General features: G+C 27.5%; 1 protein-coding gene across 1 annotated transcript in view; it reads right to left on the reverse strand.

The window, feature by feature from the left end:
* Positions 1-20,365, reverse strand: part of LOC129959543 (dTTP/UTP pyrophosphatase-like) — a 35,363-nt gene that overhangs the window by 5,646 nt on the left and 9,352 nt on the right. Inside the window, exons 2-5 of the mRNA XM_056072423.1 lie at positions 12,099-12,196; positions 10,099-10,242; positions 7,237-7,343; positions 3,710-3,780 (exon numbers count right to left, since the gene is read on the reverse strand). Of these exons, the coding sequence (XP_055928398.1) occupies positions 3,710-3,780; positions 7,237-7,343; positions 10,099-10,242; positions 12,099-12,188 (412 nt within the window). The 5' untranslated portion in view covers positions 12,189-12,196. The remainder of the gene's footprint in view (positions 1-3,709; positions 3,781-7,236; positions 7,344-10,098; positions 10,243-12,098; positions 12,197-20,365) is intronic.

The following is a 20,365-nucleotide window of genomic DNA, read 5'->3' on the forward strand; positions in this document are numbered from 1 at the left end:
AAAAGCAAGTAAAAAAGATCCACGACAAAGCAGTTGATTTTGTGTAAGTTTCCAGAAGATGTATCATCAACATTTCCATCCCATTTGCCTTTAATTCCACCACCATTTAAATAAGAGGTTGAAAAAATTAAAGCGTTCAAGGATTAGCCTAATTGTTCACCAATACCGACTTTTCCCGATGTATACACAATATGCATTATGTACTTAATGATTATGTGACTGTAACAAAGGCTGGACGATATTCTCAAAACTGAATTTATAACAAACTATTTGAGAAGAAAAAGCGCCTCGATCATTAAGAAATTTAGAATCGTTATTATATAAAATTGTATCAAAAGTTCAACAGTTTGTTTTCTGAAATTTAAAATTTTACATATTACTATTTTTGGATTTTTCTTCGGGCCGGGGAAAAATGTTTCCTAAAATTTCAATCTTAGCGAGGCACAATACCTAAATATGAACTTCATGAAATATAACTCCAAAACAATCAGAAGTAAAAATGTCAAAAATGAATTAAAAAATGTTTACCAAGTATCTAGTTCTAAAATTAAATATCCCTTTAAGATTTTCATTTTGACGTTGGAAGAAGCACAATTCATAAATAAATAATTGAACTCAAATTATTAAAAACTACAAGAAGAATACAGACACTGTAAAAGTACATTATTTATTTAATAATCAATTCTTTTTTATGAAATCCAATCAATAAATTCCAGCTGCATTGAGCACAATAGTAATTTTTGAAAATTTTCATTTTAATACGTTGTAATTAATTGCTGGAAAATATTATTTTTAAATTTATTCCCAAAAGAAAACTAAAAATTTATTATAAATATTTTAAAATTTAGAAACATTATCAATACACGTGAAAATATATAATTTATACAACTTTTTTTTCTTTTCCACGAGAAATTCTAAAAATTAATATTCTGTTTTGAAAGTAGCTGCATTCCAAACTTATTCATAAGAAAAAGAAATGAACATTATTTATAAACTTTAAAAAAAGTACTGTCCTTATTGGAAATTAACTTATTATTGATATAATATAATTATAAATATATTTATTTATATAAGCTGTTTTTATAGATATTGATCCAAATGTTACCACTAATTTTTGGAAAACCGTCTATCAAAAAAATGACAAAATTTCAAATTTCTGTTCCAGTGTCAAGCATTAGGAATAATAATGAATATGTTTACTAAATGCTCATAACATTTCTCAAATGACGAGCATTCACGTTTAGAATGACAAAAATCGAAGCTATAAGCAAGCATTCAAAAATAAAGCCATCGTTAAATTACCGAATTTTGAAATTAATACTGCTAAAAGAAGGAAATTAAAAATACTGAATCTTGTTTTGCCTTTGAAATAAGCATTTATTCTAAAATCAGTATTTACCGAAATGAAAAAAAAGAAAAGTCCTTGGTCGCATTTAGAAGCAGTTTTATAAATCAATGTTTTCATTAACTCTAAATATTATTAACTTTCATCTCTTACACAGATATCATTCAATGACAACTTTGTAAATCCAGTTTTTTAAGACATACAGTGAGTGGCCAAATTATTATGACCACCTCCTCAATATAATGTTGGACCACCTTTAGTCCGTAATACTGCTCGCATTCTTCTTGGCATAGATTCTGTGAGATGTTGGTAGGTGGTAGGAGGAATTTGACCCCATATCCGATGAACTGCAATTTCCAGTACCTTCAGACTGGATGGCACTGGATCCAGCTTTCTGATGCCCCGTTCGATCTCGTCCCACAGATTCTCAATTAGATTGCGATTTGGTGATTGTGCGGGACAACGAAGGCAGGTAAAGTCAGCTTCATGTTCTTCGAACCATCTGATGACAATACCAGCTGTATGACAAGGAGCATTGTCTTGCTGAAAATATCCATCTCCGTCATGTTACATCATTAACATAACAGGATGTACTAGATCTGCGAGAACACTGAAATACCCTTGGACAATACCAGCTGCATGACAAGGAGCATTGTCTTGCTGAAACTATCCATCTCAGGCAGGTTACATCATTAACATAACAGGATGTACTAGATCTGCGAGAACACTGAAATACACTTGGACAATACCAGCTGTATGACAAGGAGCATTGTCTTGCTGAAACTATCCATCTCCGGCAGGTTACATCATTAACATAACAGGATGTACTAGATCTGCGAGAACACTGAAATACCCTTGGACATTCAGACGTTGTTTCAGAGTAATCAAAGGACTCATGAAATGTCAAAAAAACATTCCCCAAACTATAATATTGCCTCCACCAGCTTGAAGTATTATGGTAATGCAGTTGGGGGTCCATGCTTTCGTGCTATTTTCGTCATATCCGAACACTGCCACCTGCATGGTGTAGTTGAAAATGCGATTCATCAGACCACATGACTCTTTTCCAGTCATCTACTGTCCAATCCATATGCGCCTTTGCAAACTGGAGACGTCTGCTCTTGTTCAAGGCTGACAGCAGAGGCTTTCGAATAGGTCGTAGGCTCCCATAGCCTATACGGTGTAATGTGCGCCACACAGTTTGTTCAGAGACTTTCACAGTTGCCCCTTCATTAAGATTCCAAGCTATTTTACGTATTATTTATTACTCTTCGGTTGGAGTGTACAACTCTGGCAAATCTCCTTTCAGCTCGACCATTCAGTAGCTTGTGACGATAACAAGTCTGACGTTGAGACCCGGTTTTCTGCTTGTTAGTCCACTCTCTGTGCACATTAATCACTGCTGCTCTCGAACAATTCACAAAAGCAGCCGTTTTGCTGATACTGGTTCCGACGCTTCGAGCGCCTACAATCATTCCGCGTTCAAAATTAGTTAAGTCACATGTTATGCCCATATCTCAGAGCGTAACACAGTGCAACTGATGGTTCGCTTGCCTTGCATTTCTTTTTTTGTAGCTATCTCGCCCTCTAGAGGCAACACTGTGACGCAATAGCTCATTTTGCATAAAACTGTAAATTGACCATAATAATTTGGCCATTCAATGAATATTATTGTAAAATTTCATTTAAAAAATTAATGATTCTTTTTCATTAAAAAAAATTCGTACAAACATCTGAAAAACAGAAGATTGTTATTCTTTTTAAACCGAATTAGATTAGAAGGGATTTAAAACACATATAAATTTCTATCTCAAAATAAATTAAAATTTTTGCAGAATTTTTCAATAGTATTAAGGAATAATCGATACAATGAGACAATCAAAGCATTCATGAAAGCCTCACTTAAGTAAAAAATATACGAGGGAAAGTTATTCTATACTAGATAATTATTAGGGAAAGTTATATAGCTACCTAACTTATTGTGGACATCATTCATTATAGAAAAATTTGGTATGTCTTTATAATATTAAATTAAACCAAAATTTATACTTAGATCTAACTTTGCTATATTGCATTTATTCATGACATCAAAAATGGGTTTTGCCTTTAGAAATCTTGAAGTTCCCATATTTTAGTATGCAGACAATCACTTTTTTTAAAGACATTTAGATTTTTCAAGCAAATTGTTTACTTTCGAATATCACATTTTGTTTGAATTTATTATGAATGGAATTAGAATGGTGGCTAACTCAATCTTATCACTTAGTAGCTATATATACTCTTCTGCAACAGTACAAAACTTTTTTCAAATAATGTATATAATCTAATTACTTTACTAACTGGAGGTTGTAATTTTATAATTACCGTTTTCATTCTTTTTATCATACACGATTAGTGCTATGCCAGTGAAAACTAAATGTTTTCTTCCACTCAACCTATAAAAGAAATAATTTAATCCTATTAGATTTTATGCAATAAGGAGCCTTACCATTTTTTATAATCACTATGAATAATGAAAGAATACAAGTTTTAAAAAGGGAAAAATTATAATGAAGGAAAGCTGACCACACACACACGCACATCCTTATTGTAAGTAAAGATTAAAGTACTCAATAAACAAGATAAAAGTTATACCTTTTTTTTAAATATAAAAGTATATATTTTTTTATTAATTTTTAAATTCATAAGTTAGAAATTTCTGAAAAGAATCTCAATAAAAAATTTGAAGCCAAGTGAAGAAGCAAATGACTATTCTAAATTATATGTACTTCTACCAAATAATTTTAAAGATAGGTAGCAATAACCAAAGTCATCAGAAAAGCATAATTTTCATTTTCTTTAGAAGACAAATTAATTTTACAAAGAGATTCTCTGGCAGGAATAAAAGAATAGCTAAAATCCAACCTTTAATCCAGTTTTAGATTAAGACATTTTATTTCATTTTTTTAAATGGATATTAAAGTGAAAGGAAAAAAAGATCCATACATGTAACAGAGTCTACTCTACTAACATTTCAAACGGAATTGCGTTTGGAGCATACGATAACTGATTATAGTAGTAGAAATGATTTGTAAAGATCTTTACTTAATAAGAAAAAACACAAACGAAATTCTATAAAAAGTCTGAATTTATATAATGTTAACTATATGAATGAATAAAATGTTATTGATTAAAATACAAAGGCAACTTTTTGTATGTATCTAATGCAATGACCTTAGATTTTGACAAAATACATTCATAAAAATAATGAAACAAAAGCTTAAAAATCCAAAAATAATTAAAGTAAAAATTTAAAAGGAAACAATATTATTAAAATATCCCAAAATATAAGAAAAATATTTCTAGAAAACACACTGCACGCAAATGTTGTAATATCTAAAAAGCAAAATATTACACAGAAATTATTCTTAGAAAAAGCCTAAAGTTTATAGTGAATAAAAACAGGAATAAAATGGGGGGGGGAGCAGCTATTTCAAACTCCTAAAACGCCCTGCAGTAAGGAGTTTTACTTTTTCGCATTCGAAAATAAAATATTTTAATCGTCAAAAAATTATATCGCGAGATTTTGATCATGTTTTAGACTACCCCAAGTCGATAAGTATATGCTTGCGAACATGACTAGCTAGAAGGTATGGAGTTTCACATTTGATCTTTAGACAAAAATTGCATATTTCTATCAAATTTTGAATGAAATCCTACAACGAGAAGCTTGTTTACCATAAATCATGAGAACTAAAGCATGAAAAATCGGTAAAGCTTCGAACAAATAAATATTTGAAATTTTCCATACAATTTTATTATTATTCTTTATATTTGAGCCGAATGTTGACAACTCCACTTAAGTATGTTTAATACAGGAGGAAATATCTGGTAAAAATTTCAGAATAATACCGTCATAAGTTTATAAAAAAATCAACTAATTCAAAGGATAAAAGAGCTTGTCAAAAAATGGCTACAGATTCTTTCCTACATGACTTTCCGGAACGAAAGATAAAATCATATTTTAATTATTTGTTTTAAAATTTCAAAAAAAGATCATTAAAAAATGTTTTGTTTTTGTTATCATTGTTATAAAGAAGGAAGTGATAAAAACGCAATTTCCAATATCCCAAGTCATGTCTCATTACATTTGTGAAATTCATGTTTTTTAAGAAATAACTGCCATAAGAGCAAATATTTTTTTAATCAAATTTACTGCTTAAAAATAATTTGAAATTACAAAACACTTTTATACCATGATTTTTTTTTTTTTTTTCGAAAAGATTGAAAATATAGAAATTCTCAGAAGAGTCTTTTTTCAAATAGTAATGCAATCTGAAATTTTTCTTAAATACTAACTCCTAGTATAGCCAATATTTAAATGGAAATGCAAAAGTTTGCTTAAATTTAATAAAATACACACATCTATGGAATAAAATACACACAAAGATGGAATTTATTTTCCTCCCAAATGACACCATGGGATATTATAATAAAAAACTTCAAAATCAAACATGAATGGTTTCTGCTGATAGAATGGCATAATTACAAGTTGTGATCACTATTTAATACATCATCTTAGGAAGTGAAATTCAAAATAACTGAGACATAAAGCAATCCTACATTGCAGAGATAAGCAATATAATCAAAAACTAAAATATATAATAAATATATGAAATCAGATAATGATCTGAAAAGCCAATACACATCCATTATATCTGAAAATAAAATCTGGTTAGACTTTGGAAAAAAATATTGGAAGAAATTTTAAATCAATGACATGACAGCTGAAGACATGGCAAAAAGTAATTAGGATGAACTGAAGGACAGTTTTACATTTGAATCAGGATATGCTCTTATTTAGAGTCAGTTAGAAAAGTAGCAAATCACATATGCATCTTAATTTGTTTTTGTTTTTTAAGATTTGTAACAATTTTATCACCCAGAACAGTAAATGAAGTCTTGATTATTGAAATTGTGTAGTCCAGTAGAAAAGCAATGGCATGCTAACTGAATATTCTAACAGAAATGTCCATCATCTTCACCAAATGTAGCCCGAAAGATTGTTTAATATGATCAAACATTGAAATAAGTAAAAAAGAAGAAACATTATCAAACTTTATCATTGATAACTCATATTCACACTTAGATATACATATGTATATCTTAGTTTCTTTACTCATGAAAATACATTCATAAAAATAATGAAACAAAAGCTTAAAAATCCAAAAATAATTAAAGTAAAAATTTAAAAGGAAACAATATTATTAAAATATCCCAAAATATAAGAAAAATATTTCTAGAAAACACACTGCACGCAAATGTTGTAATATAAATTTAAATGGCGATATTCTGAAAATTGTCAAAAGAAATTGTTAAAAACATAACAAAATATTATAGTTAAAAATTATGAATTAAACAATTAAAATACGCTTATCATCATCAAACTCCAATTTTTTACAGGGAAAAATAATAGGAGATGATTATAGATACAAGAACATTCAAAAGCTTACAGGGCAGTAATAAATTTTGCAAATAAAACGAAATGATTATCTTAAATGAAAAATAAATAGATATTAACATTTTATATTCTGAAAGAAAAAGAGGTGGGGGATCCCAGAGAAATCTTTTTTTAACATTTTTAATAAGTGATTATCAGACAAATTTTGCAACTTTTTTAAATCAAAATAATAAATCAATTATAAATGTTTCATGGAATATAAATTTAATAGTTCCATAACTATACTAAAATTTGAAGAATTTTATTTTAGAATATTTTTAAATAAAATTTACACTAATAGTATTCCAAAGCATTTAAATGATCTCCCTTTTAAATTTGCATACTTTCACAAAACAAAACATTTGCTTTCAAATAAGTGCAAATAACTTAAGAAACTATGAAAGGTACTTGCCTTTTCAATATATCTATATTATCTTCTTCAGATTTTGGTTTCCCAATTATTTTATTATCTAAAACAACAACTGTATCAGCAGCAATGATAAGATGAGGTAAGTCGTGCTAAAAGAACAAAAAGAGAAGAAGAGCAAAAGCGAATGTCTAAAATTCAAAATAAAAAAAATAAAGGAATTTCAGAATAAAACGTTTTCATTGAAGTAATGTCACTTTAATGCACATGGCATTGTAATAAGATAAAACGCCGAGTATTCTATTAAATACAAAGATAGTTTCTTATTAATTTTTCTCTCTCCCGTATACATAAATGCAAGACAAGAAAAGTGATGTACCATTTAAATTCCCAGTAATGATATTCTAAAGCAAATTTATACTGAAAAACACAAAATGCCTAGTCTTGTATATACAGTCGTCAACAACGGCAAAAAATACACCACTATAACTTCTTTTATTAATTATCATATCTTCAAAAAAAAAAAAAAAAAAAAAAAAAAAAAAAACACTGGTATAGATGGAGATGATCTGAGATAACAGGTTTATTCCAAACGGTAAACTAATCAACCAAGTTAATTAACTACTAACTCGAAATTTTTCCACTGCAACTGACAATATTTCTTTTGCTGAATCGATTAATTACCATAAAAATAACCTCCAAATAAAAATTTTTGGAGTTCTTAGGAAAATGCCGAATTCCATGTTTCTGGGATGTTGTTTTCTTAGTAATCGCATTTGAATACCCAAGAATAGATTAACAGACATTATATTTTGATAGAGCTAGAATTTCAAAATTTGGCACACATATACAAATCTGGCGATTCAGCCTGCACAATTTTTCCTCCATTTAGCATTTTTATTTATTATGTTGTTATATTCAGTGGAGGGCAACACAGATATGCGAATGAGAAGCTTCCTGTTTGGTAGTTAGTTCTCGCTACCCTGATGAGTATAGTAACGGTGTGACGACCTCCTGTTTATAATAGCATGTGCCGTGGCCGATGAAGGCCTTCAAGACTCAATCACAGTTCTTCCCGTCAATGCTGTCGAGTCGTCCAGATCATTAAATTATTCTGTTTGCCTAAAGCCGGGGCGAAAGTAGCTGCTAATTTGCGGTTATCATGCTCGTATGGATTTAGGCTGACAAATAAATTTCTTTTAGACGGATTTCGTCTAAAATTTGATTTAAAATAAAGGCTATGGTGTAAAGACCACATAACAAATCCCAATCTTCTAATTCGCTCGTTTTTAAATTATCGTACTCGTAGGTACACCGATATAATTAAAGCACATCTCCCTCCCCTCTGAACTAAGGGTGGTCTGAAATATGAAAATTTGCTAAAATTCAGGGATCAATTTATTTGCAGACTATAATTCTTTCTGTAATAGTTCGTGAAAAAGTAAAAAATTGTTTCTGCGTGAAAAAGTAAAAAATGTTTAGTCTAAATATTACGCTCATACAACTTTTTTAATTACGTAAGTTGAATTCCATCTAGCTAATTAGCTTTTACTTCCGTAATATATTCGTAATTTAAAATTTTACTGTCGCAATTGCATTATAAAAATAAACATTTGCTTATAGCACTGAAATAATTCGAATTTTATGTAAAGATTAAATGTGTAATACTTTTGTTAGCTTAATAAACTTCCTATACTTCTGAATAGGAATTTATCAATAGGAATTCAACCTTAAAATAAAATTTCCTCCTTTTAATAAAGCTTAATAATTTCATTGGCTAAAAATGCCATTACGGTATTCGCATCTCACAGATTAACGATTTCATATATAAAAACAAGTGTTAAACAACGTATTTCATCCTCTATAAAAATTGATGTCGTTTATTTTCTTAGGCTGGAATCAACTGAAGAGACTAGCTGAGAAATTGATTTGAAATTTTTTTTAAAAAAATGCCTAAATTTTCAAAAATAAATAAATAAATAAAATATTTATAATTTGAAAAATCATACGTACATAAAAATCACCAATAAAGATAAATCTGAATTGCATTTGAATACTTTTCCGAATTTTTATAAATAAAAAAATGAAAGAAAAATCCTCTTTTAAGATAAGAATAGCAAGCTAATAATTGCAAGTTAATAAGAATGACAAGCAGAGATCTACATAATAGACAGACCCCAATGGACAGTCCCTATTCGGGTGGAGTTTTTAGCAAAAGGATATTATTATATCTCAAGAACTGGAAAAAATTTCGGAAAGAAATTCGATAGACATATATAAAAAGGAACTTGAATCGAATTATCAAAAAATGTCGGTTTCCGTAATGAGAAAAAAAATTCAAAATAGAAGTTAATTAAGCATTAATTGATTTATCGTGTTAATTAGCTCGGTTAATCGATTTGACCATTGCATTAAATCTGTCTCCTCCAGCCATTTCCATTAACTCCAATTTTGTAATGAAGCGATAAAAAAAATTTACAAAGTTACAGAAGTGTTCTTTTTTTGTTGTTGTTTCTGACTGTACCTTTTCTTATAACTAAAGAAACTTGTCAAAAAGAAAAAGAAAAAAAAATGAACGCATAAAATCTTGTCTTTTTTAAGAGATGAAAAATCTTCTAGGCAGAGGATAGGGGGAAAAAAAGAAAACAGGAAACCACACATGCAATTTTTGGTCTAAGTAAAATGATTGATAAAAAGGTATTCTTTATTAAAAGTTAAGTCTTAATGATAAAAGTTTTTAAAAAAATCATATTGAGGCTGCATTCATATTTTGCCTCAATGTTATAACATGTTAAAAATTGTTGAAAATGTTTCCTGATTTAAAACAGATCTGACAGATATATACTGAAGTATTTGAGTACCATATTGTTAAAAACAGATAAAATGCCTTAAATTGGAAATGCATACCTGTTTTGCTTTTGCTTCAATACTGCCTGCAACATCCAAAGCTTTTTGCTTTGCAGTTTCTTTGACAAATTCAGCAGGTGAAGAGAAACTACTCTGATCTAAGTTTTCAGCAAAATTAGAAGGCACAACTTTAAACGAAAGGCCCTGAGCACATTTGAAAAAAAAAAAAAAAAAAAAAAAAAAAAAAAGGTTAATTCTTATGCAAAAAATCCAACAATGTAAAATAAAGTGGTGCATAGCTAAGTAGTCTCAATGTTATTTTTTGTTTGTTTGTTTAGTTCTTTACTTTTGCAATATCAAAAATAAATAAATTGAATATATTTCATTATAGAATTTCATTTTAATGATAGTAGAAGCAATAATTTCTTTCTACATGAAAAGATAGATATTAGTTGTGAGTAAATGTCTGCAGCTCACAATGGAATTATTTAACAACAATATTCTAGAAAAAGTTTCAAAACTGTTGGTTAATTGGAAAAGATATGGAAAACACTTTATTGTTTTCTTCTAAAATACTAATTCATGTATTCAGCAGTATTTTCAATAATAAAAATGAATTGGCTATCTTCATTATTTCAACGATAACAGATTTCTATAAAAATCAAAAATACAACAAAAGAAAACAATTTATCAACAGTATTCCACCAATCTTACACATTGCATTGAAAAATGTCAGAGAAAATAACGATGCATTATTTAATGTGCAAAAAAAAAAAAAAAAAAAAAAAAAAGCACATTTTCAGAAAAAGCAGTATAAAATTAAGAGAAATAAAGAAAAATTCCCATGAATTTATTCTTAAAATGGAAGTAAATAACTTCTATGGATAACCACCGGCTCATAATTTTTTAACTAATAAAAAGTTTGTCACCACCACATTTGATACTGAATGAATTGAATTCAGATGTAAAAACTATTATTTTGTTCTTTACTATTTATAGTTTTCTTTTAGTCAACAGAACAACAAAAGCATTATATTTTTTACCATATAAATAGCTTAAATATCACTGTTAATCAAACCATCGAAATGCACAGAAAATTTTCAAAAACAAACTATGTCTATTATCAATTTTTTTTAAAAAAGCGTCCTTTTTAAAGTGTGTTAATAATGAGAAATTTTGATGAGCATCTATTTATGATAGTTTTAGAATACTTACTAAGGAAGTTTTAGAACACCCTAAGGTACATATATATAAAGTAATGATGCTTTTCTTCTAGGAAATTAGTTCCATTTTATACCATATTTGGCCATAAGATCTATATTAGGCCTGATTTTATTTTAGAGAACTTCAAACTCATATAAAACTACTGAAAAACAAATGTACAATTTTGAAAAGAGGCATATTAATTATATTTATTATTATTTTTTGCTCTTATGTTTTTAAGAAAATCTAACTGATCCATACTAATCTCTGAAAATGAGTGCAAATTTCAGGTTTTCTGGTCTTACAAAAAAAGAATGATTTAAGAAGAGATTTAATTGCAGCAATAAAATTTAAGTATGAACTGGTCACACCAAGTATGCATTTTAGATCAAAAACATGAACCCTTTTGAGCAAAGAATTCCATTTGTAATTTAATTAAGATCTTCAACAGTTAATAATCAAATATTCTTCAGTTGATATTTTTCTTTTTAAAAATGCTTATTTGCTCACAATGTTTATTAATTTATGCCATAAATAGCACTTCTTTAGCTTTGTAACTCTTAACAGGTTCAGATAGACTCTCTGCAACAATTATCAACATCTGAACCAGGAATCTTGAGTTTGTAAAAATAAAATGCTTGATGCAACAGCTCCACAACGAGAATTTTAAATATAATAATAGATAGTATATTTAAACAATATGCAAGCATTTTAACTTGTTAAAAAATTGAACAGACATAAGAAAAATATCAAGTTAGAAAGATTAAATAATATCTATCTAAAATAAAACAAGTAGCATATAGAACTGTGTTAAGAAATTCCACTAATATGATTGAAAAAATTCCTAATACACTCACTATTTCTTTAAGAATCTTCTGTCGTTGAGGAGAATTACTTGCTAACAATATAGTCCGACTTAAAAGATGATTAGAATATAGTGAAAGCATAATTAAACCTGTAAATTAAAAAAAAACTGTAAATTAAACATAATCTGTAAATTAAAAAAAAGAAGAAATAAGTATTTGAATAAAATATTTAAAAGTTATTACCTTAGGAGCAAAATATAACAAAGAGTATTTGCTGGTGTAATGTAACGGAATACAATCAAACAAATTAAAAGTATAGTTTTATAGATTTTAATACACCTACTTGAAACAAAGCTCAGAATAATTTCACTGATTTTGATGTATGTCATGTACACAAATTCGATATTATTAAAAACACATTCTTATTTTATTTTACCAAGCATACTTATTTTGAGTTAGAACAAAACATATATTTTTTTTATTAAATTTTTAAATGCTCTTCTTTCAAAAATAAATGTATATTTTGCCTGAATTACACTGCATTTACATCACCATAATAAAGATTAGCTTTCTCAGTCGTTTTTAAACACAAAAGTCTTAGAAGAACATATGTGATACACTAATGAATTCCTTAGCATCTAAGCCTGGAATTTCCTTTATTTCAATTAAAAAGTCCCTTTGTTTCATAGGTTTTGTTTCTGTGAATCAATACCAATGTTTTATTCTGACAATGTTTATCTCTCTTATCAGTTCCTTTCAAATAAGATTATTCTCAATAAGAATTTTAATGTTATAATTGTTCATATTATCTTTACCAATATATCAAAAAATATGAGCATTTTTAATATTTTTTTGGCATTTTTATAGCATTTTTTTTTTTACCAAATTTCTTTCATACATATTTATTTAAATCTGTTATGCATTAAAAAAAAGAATACCTTTCATTTAAAGAATCAAATCACTAATACCACACTTCTTTTCGATTTCCAAGAAACTCCCTTATTAATAGAAAACTAGTTTTAATTGTGATTTGCTTCCAGAGATGCATTATTAATAAATGAGATGAAATTTCATCACATTCTCCATTGAGATTGTTGTTTTTCATTATAGTTTGTTCCATCAAGTATTTCTGAAGTTCTGAATACTGATATTTTTTAATGATTCCACATCTTCTTTGTTTCAGAATGGTAATACATCCTATGATGCAAACAAATAATTTATTCTAATTTTAAAACATTTTCAAAAATTTCAGAACATTCTTTGTTTATTTACTATACATTTCTTACTTATTTACATATGTGATATTTAGAACAATTTAAATAAGTAAGAAATTAATTTAATAATAATTGCAATAAATATTAAAATCCTCAAAAATTTCAGTGATTTCATTATATATTGACAGTAAATAAATAAAGCAAAGGTACTTGCATTTGCATACAGTTACATACAGTTAAACTTCAACATAAGAATGACTTTGATGTTGTTTAACTCTATTTGTCAAATGAATTTATTTACTGCTACATAAATTATAATAGTGATTTTAACTTTCTCAAACAAATTTAAAAGTAATCATACTAGTAAACATACTCAGAGAAAAAACAATCTTTCATACCATATACATCGGTTTAATATTTCATTCTAGTAATTGACCAAATTACTTTGGACAAAAATAAGAAATAGTACAATGTGTTCTAATTAAAACATCTCTCAGGAAGCTATGTTATGGATTATTGAGAGTGATCCAAATAGTTGAGAAACACATGAATATAAGATATACTTTAATTGATTTAAAAAATGTTTATTATAATTTTGTAAAATGATATATTCATATTGATCTAGAAGCATTTCTATTTTCCTGAAATATGTAAAGAAAATATATATAAAGAAAATAGCGATACACAAATAAGTCAGAAACAGATATGAAGAAATTATTCCAAATAATTTATTAGGAACTATATTTTTAAATTTCTCATGGTAATTTATGCAAATTTTGCACAACTACCTATCTAGTTATTTAAATTGTGTGGTTATTTTTATTTCTCTAGAATGGACCAACAATAGTTAAACACATTTGCACAACAAATTACATAACAAACACATTCTTCAAATTTGTTGTTCTAATCAATAAAAACAATTAAAAGAAATAATTTTAAGATTATATTTATCATACAATTTAATAATAGCTTATTTGGATATAAATGGAAATAACAATATAATTTTTTCTCTTCAATATATAAGAAAACTGGTTTGAAAAATGTATCATGTTTACAGTTTTGAGAGTATTTTATAATATTTTTATGATAATTCTTTTCAAGTTATCAAGACTTGCACTCAGCTTTTCCTTTAAGCTCTGTTTAAAATTGTAATTATGAATAAAAATGAAATTTAACTCAAGAAGCAAAAGATCATCAAAAAAGTGCACAAACTCTGTTTATTCAAAAGCATTATATTTTAATGAAGTTTTAATTTAAATGGCAAAGATTATATATTTTTTAGTAAAATTAAATCTTAGAACACAGTTCTTTGTTTATATTTTCTTACAATTCATAATGATACATACAGATAAGCCAATACAAATTAGTTAGCACTTTAAAATATTTATGAAATTATGAAATCTGAATCAAAAATTCAATACACATATTCACAAAGCTCAGCATTTATTGTCATGTAAGCATTGATATATGCAAATATCATTATGAATGCTATCAGTTGATAGTGAATCATAATTAAAGATGAAGCAATATTTTAATTATATGTTTCTCAAATTTTCTGAAAACTGCAACATAAACTATGTCCACTTACTCCTTAAAAAGAACATTAGAATGGATTTATTAAAAAAAAAAATTGTATTTTAAATGGCAAATAGTTTACTCTCTGTACCATAAAAAAAAATTAAAACATATTACAATATGGCTAAAAGCCACAAATCTAGCTACAATTCATAGGTAATCATTAAATTATATAAACCAAAAGCAATTTAAATTACATTCACATTATTATTAATAAAAATGTGAATATAAGAATAATAAAAATTAATAAGAACATGAATATTTTTTTTAAATTCATAACAAACTAATATTATGACAAATTCTCCTCCTATGCATAGGTTTGTTGTTCTTTCAAAATATATTACAAGTATCAAAACTGCATTTTTTTATACATGTCAAACCAGAATCATCAATGGAATTAAACATTTTTTAAATATCAATTCCATCCTTTTTCAAAATACAGTTCTAAAAAATAATGTATCAAAATATATTCTTTTTAAGTTACCAGAATTTGAGAAAAGAAATGAAAAGAAAGGGAGTAGAGGGCGAGAGATCTTCCCTCCTCAAACCCAATTCATAAGAATGAAGGCATTTTTATCTATTCATCCTTAGTCTATTTTTGAGTACCTATTTATTAAACCAACCCTGTCTGCAAAAGTATTATTAATTGATAGAATGGATTAACCTGGCTAAACATTTTTTGTAAAATTTTAAAGGTTCTCTCTGAAGAGATTATTCACTAGTTATTAAAAAAATAAAGGAATTTAATAGCAATTTACAATTTTAATTGTTCATATATTTCTACATATGCTAGAAACTAATGTATAGATTCATTACAGAAAAAAAAAAAAACACTATTCCTTTCTTTATTACAACATTTTAAAAAGTCATCAGTAAAATAAGAAATTTATATAAAATTCTATGATGAAAAATACAGCATTATAATCAGTTTTTTTAAACATATTATTAGAGGTGTACATACATAAAATGGCACTCAAGGCAAATACTAAAACTGCCCCCGCCCTCCCATTGTATTGCAATCTGCATATCTTCCCTTGAAACTTTATATCAGGTTAAGATTGAAATTGCAATTAAATTTAAATAATAATATATAATACATATTTGAACTATTATGATTTACATGTTACAAACCTTTGATGACCAATTGTTTCAGCTATCACCCTAATTATATTGCAACATATTTGGGGACACTGAAAGTAATGACTGCTAAAAACTTCAAAAAATAAAACAGAAGATATGAAGAAGAAAAAGAAATATATAAAAATATGTAAAACTACTTGAACTAAATTTTGATATATAAATAAAATGAAAATGTACTGAAAGCTTTTAAGCTAACAAAATTAATCCTTTAGAATGTTACATTTAACTGATTCAAAAGAGTTAGGGCAGAATAAATTTTTTAAAAACATGAGAATTAATACAATTATTTATCGTCTTAATATAGCAAGAATCTAAATTAAAATACAATAATTTCCTATTAATTAGCCAATCATCAAGTACATTTTAAAAAAAATTATAACAAACAACTGAATAATAAATTAATTGCTATAGGTGTTTTTATCCTGAAACAAAGTAAAAGTAATATTTTATGAAATGTAGAACTAAACATATCTAGAAAATACATACATATGCCAACTATGATTCTGAAATATAAATTATTATAAGCTCATAAGAGCACAAACAGGGGGGAAAAATTGTAGCCTCCATTGACTGTGAAATATCCAAAAATGCTAAAAATTTTTGATGATATATATATAGATAGATATAGATATATAATTTTTAAAGTAGCATATGATTCTGATGATTACTTAATTATTATATATATTTAATCTATTTATATTGCATATTTGAATAGCATAAATCAAATCTATAGATACTTAATAACTATAAGCTATACAATCACATGCTACATATCTATAAAGGGTGCGGCAGAAAAACTCGAACAATTTTTAATATAACTTGATTAAAAATAGATAAATTAACAATACATGACAAATAATATTACGAATAGACTTTTACTATTAAATGAATTTAATTTGTTTCAAAGTGGCCGCCTTTTGCAGTGATGCAGGGGCACAAACACGTATTGAAATTTTCAGCAATGGGTCGCAAGTCTTCTACCTTTAATCTATCCCATTCCCGTCGAAGAATTTGCTTTATGGAGTCCAAACTTTTATGCTGTTTAGTGCAAACCCAAGACTCCAAAATGGACCATGTGCTGTAATCATGGGATTGAGATTCGGGGAGTATTGTGCCCACTCTCCAGATGATATCATTGGAAAATGCGCCTTGCACCGCTCTTCTGTCTTTTTAGCCTAGTGAGCAGGCGCGGAGTCTTGTTGAAAATCCCGCTTGCCGATGTGCGTTTTGACCCACGGAAATACAACAGCTTCTAGAATGTTCCATTGGTATACTTTTTCATTTATTTTAACGCCCTCATCCACAAAAACCAGAGATGTTTTGCCGCTGGTGCAAATTCCGTCCCATACCATGACCGACTTTGGATTTTTGCGATGTTCAACAATTGCTGAAGCGCTTGGAGCCTCTGCAGACAAGATTCTAAAGTTCTAGGAGTTACGAGCTTTTGGACGGTAAACAGCCTCTCATTAGTGAAAAAGAATCTCTCTCAGAGCTGACTTGCAATCCGTTTCAAAAAATTTCAGTGTCTTTGAAGCCTCATGAGTTTGTTTTCTTCAGTGAGAAGCTGAACTTTTTGGAACTTGCAAGGCTGCAGTCCAAGTTTTGTTTTTGCCATTCGTTGAATTGATCGGTCGCTTATTTCCAGTTCACGAGCGATCTTTCTCATGGAAACCCTCGAATTCCATTGAACGCGCTTTTTTGATAACCTTACGGCTATTGAAAGTGTTCACCATACATTTTCGTTCACTTCCTGGACTTTGGCAATCATTGTCAAGCTCTTTGAGGCGATACATTGCATCATACACTGTTTGCCGAGGCATATTAAGCAAACGAACGACTTCGTACCTTTGTTTTCCTTGCTTAAACAACTCTAAAATAACATATGTTTTCCTTGACACTGTAAAAAAGCCAAAAAACAATACGTAAACTAAAAGATATATTATAAAATATGTTATAATTAAAGATGTAAACAAAAAGAAATGAACAAAAATTAAAAAGAAATTAATTAAATTCGATTCTGTGATGTAATAATTTTGTCCGATTTTTTTGCCACACCCTGTAGATTAAATGTGAAGTAAAATTCTTGATTAAAAAAGTTTATTTGAGATATAATGATCTTTTTAAACAGATGATTTCAAGATCTGATGAAACTATGATGTAGAATTTATTTAAATTTCAACAAAGAAAACAACTACTGCATAAAATATTTAATAAGATATCGATTTTTAAATTACTGAAAAATTGCACACTAAATATATAACATATAAAAGATTATTTTTAATTTTTACTCTATTGTAAAATTCCATTGTTATCCAATAATATTTTTATATAATTTTAATTTTTATATAATTTGAATTCAGTATATAATTTTAATACGTCTCCTCTCCAAAAAAATGCTGGAATTTTGCATATTAATTCATTAAAATTCAAATTAAAGTTAGATAAAAAAAAATCAGTTTGAAATGTACATTTTTGCCTTCGGAGCATATTTGTGCCACATTTAGAATTTTTAAGTCAAATAGTCTGCCCTATAGAACAGCAATGTACAAAAAGTCAACAGATACACACAAGGGCTTTTTAATATAAATTAATCTTTCATTTCAAAGGCAGTTTAAGTACATTCACAAAAATTTTCAATAAATTTAGCTAAGCTTGTGGAAGAAATTTCATAAATAAATCCCCCCAAATTGGCCTGTGCAAAAAGTATCAAACAATAGCTTGTATGAAAACACTGATACATTCAGAAAAAAGCAAATATATGCACCATTGATCTCAGGCCTAAAAAACTTAAAATGACCAGAAATTACTTAATATTCTTAGAAACCTCACAAATATGAAAAATAATGAAAAAGTAATCCTTTTTTATCATAGAAACTTTAAAAAATTATAATTAATTGTTTAAAGTTTCTAAGTAGAAATATTTTTTCACTTTATCTTTGAAAATAGAAATAACACATTTTTCTTAAATTTCACAAACTTCAAAAGAACCCAATGTCCATTCACCAAGAATATGAAGGATTTGGCTTCCATGTTTATTGTGAAAAATCCTAAGGAACTCATCATCATATTATCTTCTTTTCATTTAAAAACAAACTACAGTATAGTCCAGCATGCTTCTCTTCCCTTAATGAGATACAAATTTTTAGAAATGTTGTTTTACAAGTTTTCCCCTTCCACAAAAAATGCTCTAGCTTCCAGATTTCTGTAACATAAAAGAATTTTTTACTTTGTTTTGAGACATCCAGTTCCAATTAATACCCAGGTTGTAAAAAGACTTTAATATATATATATATATATATATATATATATTCTCATCCTTGATTGGAAGCATTTTAATTTTAAAACTCTCTGGAATAAGAGTTTAAATAAACATACATTCCTTTTAAAATTCGCTAAATTAATTCCTCTATATGGTGTTCTGTGAACCCCGCCCTAGTTACATAACTGTATTTTATCTTTCCATTCTTTTCCTCAGAAAAAACAAAAACAAAAAAAAACTGAACTTTTTATAATAAAGCACAGCTACAACTAATGCTATTCTCTCTCTCATTGCTTTTTAAAAATAAGAAATGAATCTGTGTAGTAAAAAAAGTAAGAAAGAAAAAAGTAAAAATGTAAGAAATTTCTTTAACTGAACTGAATACTTATTTCTCTAAAATTTTGATTCAGATCAACTCAAGTTTGTATGATTATATAAACTGAACTCAAAAAAGAGGCAGACATATTTGTTTTCATTAAAACCTATACAGAATACAGAGGTTCATAAAAAAATAACTTTTATGAAGTAAAATATAATGTATTTAATTGATTGTTCATTAACTGATTGATTTTAGGATTAAAAAAGACTACGAAATGTAGGAACGCACGCACATGTGTGTGTATGCATGCATGTGTGAATTCATAAATTTTTAATGATTTTTCATTAGCATTTTACATGACTCTTAGATGTAATTAGAGAAACTGAGATAACATGAAATTTGAATGTTCACAACATTTTTACCATTTGGATTATCCCATGTTTGTTAAATATAACAACAATTTTGAAATTATTCAAGATTTATGGAAATATTTCAAAAGAAAACAATTGTTATCATTTAAAAATTAATTAAAGTCACTTGCTTGCCCTTCATAACAAATTTAATTTGAAATATATATCATCATTTGATATACAAACTTCAAAAGAATTTAATTATCATAAATATTATTATAAATACTCATAATACATTATCACAATATATCATGACATTCATATTATAATCAATCATTATCACAATATATTATGATCACTCATATTATACTTTGCACAAGTAATTCTGCAAAGAAAACATGAATGAACAAGAATTCCTTGATGCTAATTCATTTTATACTTCATATGAGTCTTATTAATTT

The sequence above is a fragment of the Argiope bruennichi genome, chromosome X1 (assembly GCF_947563725.1).
Source record: "Argiope bruennichi chromosome X1, qqArgBrue1.1, whole genome shotgun sequence".
NCBI lineage: Eukaryota > Metazoa > Arthropoda > Arachnida > Araneae > Araneidae > Argiope > Argiope bruennichi.